Source organism: Theobroma cacao, chromosome 1 (genome assembly GCF_000208745.1).
Source record: "Theobroma cacao cultivar B97-61/B2 chromosome 1, Criollo_cocoa_genome_V2, whole genome shotgun sequence".
Taxonomy (NCBI): Eukaryota; Viridiplantae; Streptophyta; class Magnoliopsida; order Malvales; family Malvaceae; genus Theobroma; species Theobroma cacao.
In genome coordinates, this window is record NC_030850.1 from 15,016,165 (window position 1) to 15,022,209 (window position 6,045).

The window sequence follows — 6,045 nt, forward strand, 5'->3', positions numbered from 1 at the left end:
TCTACTTTTGAGTTTCTTTCTTTAAGGTTTGGCTTTGTTAATTTTGTGTGGTTGATATTTGTTATAAGATACAATGAAATTACATGTGTCTCACCTTAATAGCTATCTGGATGTATTCTCCTGCCAAACTTTGATGAAAATCTACTTCATTTTTCTCTTCATGAACAATAATATATATATATATTCTAAGTAGAGAGACATATCGAAGGTTGAAGACGACAATTGATCAACCAAGCACCCATCAGGAAGAAATGAATCAAGCCGAAAAAGAAACACTTAGAACCCAAAAACAAGAAAAAGAGGAAAAGTGAGAATACAAAAGGATCGATGGAGACTAGATCTTTAACAGCCAATGACTCAAAGTATATATGTAAAAATAGAGGCATAGGAAAAGAAACCAATAACTATACAAACAGTTTATAAAAAGATAAAAAATATGTCTCAATATCTCACAGAGATTGTGCGTGTGTCTTCACTTAGTACTCACTTTCTGTTTAAAACTATTTCAGCTGGCTATCTGCTCTCTCTACAGAAAATAAAATACTTACCATCTTAGACAATCATCTCTGTATAAACCATTTTTCCTTTTTAACAAATATGTTCCACGAATTTATATTATATATTTTTATTCTATATATATATATATATATATATTGATATAATAAGAATAACATATATATATATATATATATATATCAATTACTCAGGGAGAGTAGAAATCGACAATTTTTCTCATCACCTGTACCTGGGTGGTAAGGCACTTTATGTAATGTGCAGTCTCATCCAATAAGTTGCATATATCCATGGCTTCACCTCCTGGAACAAGCTCTCTTAGCCCATCTGTTTGGACACCAAAGCCAACCTCTTCCCCAGTTGTGGTCTTGCTTTCTCTTTCATGAGCTGTTTTCTTCATGATGGCTTGATGACAGGTAGTAGTAATCTTCAGTCTTCTGACTGAAGAAGCTTGACGCCAAGAACGGCTTCGAAGCTTCCAACGCATTGCCCTACTCCAAGTTCTCCTTGACCTAACCGAGTAAGCCATGGACTTGTCAGCTGCGACCTTAATTCTTCGGTAACGTTGGAGGATCTCTCTGGGAGAAGATGATGAGATAGGATTTTGAGCATTTATGTTGGTCAGAGCCCGAAGGAACCTGGTGGTGAACCTGGATTTTAGAGAACTAGGGTTCAGGTGATGAGGGCTCATGGGGGATGAGATGAAAGTAAACTAGGGTTATTTTTTGTGGGATATGAAGATGGATAAGAGTTATAACTAACTGTCGTGGGCTTTGCCTTTTTTGGATGGATCAGAGGGACAAATATGAGTTTGGTGTGGGAAGAGAGATTTTGTTTTCTGACAACAGAGGGGCCTGGTTGCCCAGAACTCACAAGGACAAAAGCAGAATTTTAGTTCGGACTTCTCTGACACAGTATCTATATAGACCAACCAGACAACAAGAAAGACAGAGATGTGGCTAGGGGAAATTTCAAGAACAAAAACGTGTGAGGAGAATGAAGAAAAAGAGGGAAAGAAAGAGAAAGAGAAGGGATTGGAAATGGGAGGTGTAAAGAGGAAGGAGACTTGGGAATCAACCATTCATATACTTTCTCTTACCTATTTTCTTTATTCAATTATCTTAAATTATTGTAAATAATTTAATTTTATGATTATTTTATTTTTTATATAAAAAAGTATTAGATATTTATATTATAATTTATTTTTTTTTTAGAAAAAAGACATTACTAATGGAAAAATCTAATTAATCTGTTTAAAAATGAAAAGAGATAAACATTGCAAGTGAAAAGGAGTATATAATTATAATTCTTATTGGATTACAGGTTCCGCTTTCATTTTCGGTTTGGGGTTTTGGGGATGGAAAAGTGAGTGATGTGGGGCTGAAATAGCCAACCACCATATGAGCGCACATGGTTCCATTTTCCCACTTGGATTGGTGGGGCCTGTGCCGCCCTTTTCTTTTGGTCTTCATCATCTCTCCCCATCCCCCTCTCTTTTCACTCCTTCTTGTATTTTGCTCAATACTTTGTTCTGTTGTGAATCTTAATTTATTCCTTGTAACGTTGACGTATATAATTAGTAATGCCTTATATATTTGGTCATGTAGGATTAATGTTGGAGTGTTATCATTTCAACCCAAAATTTCCTCCTTAATTTTTTTGGCCAATCCGGAGGGGAAGTGATATATATGTATATGTATATAGACTGACAGTGATGGGGGCAATTGATGGTGGCAGCAGCAGTCGACATGGAGTGATGTGTTGAGGGTGGCGATGTCGGCACCAAGGCCAAATCCAAAAGCCAAATCACAGACTGTACGGAAGGAATGGAAGGGAAGGGAAGGGAAGGGAAGGGAAGGGAAGGGGGTCATCATCAGTTTCTTCACTACTCTTTTACTCGTATGGAGAACTCAAATATTTGTCCTAATTAACTGCTGCATATATCCATCCCATTGACTTGAACACACTCAAAAGTTTTTTCATCACAAACTTGTTTGACCACTCAATCAACAGTTTTTATTTATTTATTGTTCATTACACTTTGTCATGGTGCTCTTGTTGTTTTTCAAATGGGAAAAATACCACATTCAAAGGCAGAATCGTGGGGTCATTTTTTCTTTAATAGCACTCAGTTGTTTTGAATTTATTCTGCCGTTGCTCTACGTTATAATTTTTTCATGTCATGATAAAATGTTAATCAATTCTCGACTGCTGTCTATAATATATATATATATATATATATATATATATATATATATATATATATATATGTGTGTGTGTGTGTTTCTTTTTTTTATTTATTTATTTATAATTTTGGTTTTAGCATGCTAAAACTCCTTGCCAAGGAGGAGTAGCTACAATCAAACATTGACTAGTGTAGGTAGAAAAAGAGATCCACAACTCTAATTAATTAACAAACTAACTAACTAACTAACTATATATATATATATATATGCACTGCTAACTGTATATGAAACTTCCAAGACAAATTAATGGCAACAGTTTTTCTATCTTAACATAGGATTTGCTTAATTTCACTAGTACAAAGAGCACCACCAGCCCCGTATTGCAATAGATATTATAGTTGTTATTCTTTTCTAAGTACGCTCAATTAAGATATATTTCAAATGGAATAGATCCATCTGGGTATACCCACTATATATGAGCGAGTGTGAAGATTAAATCTTCTCTTGAGATATCAAGCCAACTTGGTGATATAATCTTTTCTTAAAATACAATACTTTTAAGCAATGATTTTGAAGATTCTGATCATAGACATGAGAAGAAGAAGAAGAAGAAGAAGATCTCTGGCTAGTCCCCCCTCAGCACCCCCCCACCTTTCTCTAGTATCTTTTCTTCCTCTCCTCCTCCTGATCATGAGCCACGGCATGAAAGGAACAATTTTATACCTGAAACAGGCATGCCTATATCCTAGAAGAAGAAGAGAAAGAAAATTCGAAAGGCACACTTTCTGATCACTTGGAAGAATGTCGTAACTTTAATACTATCTATATATATATATACATGATATCTACTTTCATTAAATAAGAAAGAGGGGGGAAGTGAAATTCTCAATCTAAGAAATATATCCATTGAAGATAGGGTGGGAGTGATGCCTCATGGTCTTGGGTGGACCACAATCAAGTGGGCGCATGTGTGAGGAAAGTGACAACTTGCAAGCTTTGATTTCGGTTCATCACAACTTGGAACTGATTGTAACGTTCCAGTTTATTCATCAATTCTTTGCTTTTAATTTCATGTATATCGTTAACCTTACTCAATAGTAAGGTACTAAAAGGAAAGAGACAGAGAGAGGGAGAGAGAGGAGCAGTGGGTTTGTAGCCCGAAGCGGAGGTGGGTGCCTGGCTGTCATGGAAATTTTTTCTAGGGTTTGGTTCACCTCCTTCCCAAACCGAAAGGGTGGGTGCGGCTAGCCACTCGGACTGAACTGCTCTAACTACTAGGATTTCAAGTCGCCACATGGAGGATAAAACTACAACTCAAAGAGCTAGCAAAGAGGAAGCTAATTAACGACTTTGATGTGATTTCTATCTTTTTCTTATATATATATATATATAAAAGATGGACAACAAATTTGCATGCGGTGACAGAATCATTTGGTTGGCATCACCATCACCATCACCATCACCATTATACATATATATTCGTTCCCTCTCTTTCTTTTGCTTATTTAGTTTTCCTTTTTATTGTATTTAATTATATAATTAGAGATTTTTAATTCATCATCTTATTAATCTGAATCTCTATTTTTAAATTCAAATTTGAAACTTTAGGATATATCCCTTTGAAGCATTCGAAATACACATTAATTAAGACTTACATATACAGTATACAAAGCTACAAGTTGTGAATCTCCTTAGCTCCTAAACCTATGTGGACGAATGTAGCTTAGGACATTTAATGCTGCCCAAAGGATTTAAATATTGGTGAATCGTTATGTCTCTTAATATTTAATGTAAGCTTAATTTATGCACATTCTTACAATAAAAATAAATTGTAGTCCACAGAATAACTTAGTAGGGAGAATAAAATTATTTAGGTATAATATTTAAAATGTCTTTGAATTATTTAAAATAAATTTTTATCATTTTATTATGTTTAATTAAGTTATTTTTTTATTTTGAACCAAATAAACTCATATAACTAACCTGTCATGAATCAAAATTTTACTTGTTATTTTATATCCACGTGACATTGATATAATGGTTGAAAATGTCATATGATCATTTCATCATTCATTATAATATGTCAATATGTCATATCAATATGGTAATATAAAATGACAAATGATATTTTAATTAACAACAAACGGTTAACTGATAATCATAAGGACTTATTTATCCTAAATAAAAGTACAAATACGTGATTGAATGTAATAAAAGTATAAATGCTTATATGAATTTTCTAAATAATTTTAAGGGAATTTTATAAATATTATACCAATAATTTATTATATAAAAAAATCAAATTATGTAACATTCTGGTAAACGTTACTCTTGCAGAATACTATCAAATTTCTTGTTTTTTCTATAAACTTTTTATTCTTCTTTTACCGAGTATAAATAAAAAATTTTGTGCTTAGAAATATCTATTTATAGCTCTAGGTCGGCAAACCTGGTGAATCCAAAACAATACGAAAACAACAGTAAGAAATTATGTTTCAAGTCTGGTAAAATGGCATTTGAAAAGCAATGAAAGTTGGTGGCTTCGTTGGTTAAAGAAGCAAGTTTGAAGGTTGTGGTCCCCCTGTAACGGGACATGCATGTAAATCAAGAAAGGGGCAAATGATACATCGACATGAATGAAAATATATATATTCTTTAAACTCACTACTACTATTACTTTTCATCATATAAATTAAATTAACTGGAAAACAACAAGGTGACAGACATGCAAATCAAAATGCATCATCAGCTGGCTGGGAAGGTCAAGGTGGGTTTTTTGGTTTTTCGAATAGGAAAAGAGGAACATGGTGGGGCTAGGCTTGCCTATGGTTTGATATACATCAAAGCTTTAGAATTAGACTCTTTAACCACCTCATAATTATGCTTAGTTTGAGATAAGCAGGATCCACATGCTTGCTTCCTTCATTCTTTTCTTTTGTTAGGACCACTTTATTTGGCTTATGACTTGGAAACAGGTGTCATTCTATTTCACACTCTACAAACAATTTCCCTCTCCTGCTTACTCTTTTGTACGACTACACAAAGGCGGTGCACTTGAAGTTGCATGAACTGTGGATGAGCTCAAGGTCTAAAGCTACTTCGAGAAATTTTGGTGTGGACTGTGGAGTGAAAATGGACAAGTCGTCTCCAGTTGCATTTTTGTGGGGCATGTGGTAATGCCCCAACTTTACCAGAGCTCGGGGTCGGGATTCATCTCACCCTGGAATTATCTCAATTTGTGAAGAATCTGAAAATTCATAGAATTAAAGAACATAATTTTGGAAATTATTTTTACTACCGTAAAAATGAGAAGAACCAGTTATTTATAGTGCTGGTGAGTTTGTAA

General features: G+C 34.2%; 1 protein-coding gene across 1 annotated transcript; it reads right to left on the reverse strand.

Annotated features, from left to right (window-relative positions):
- LOC18612631 (transcription factor IBH1) lies at window positions 257-1,565 on the reverse strand. The gene has a single exon (XM_018118973.1). The coding sequence runs from the start codon at window positions 1,202-1,204 to the stop codon at window positions 704-706; it is 501 nt and encodes a 166-aa protein (XP_017974462.1). The 5' UTR covers window positions 1,205-1,565; the 3' UTR covers window positions 257-703.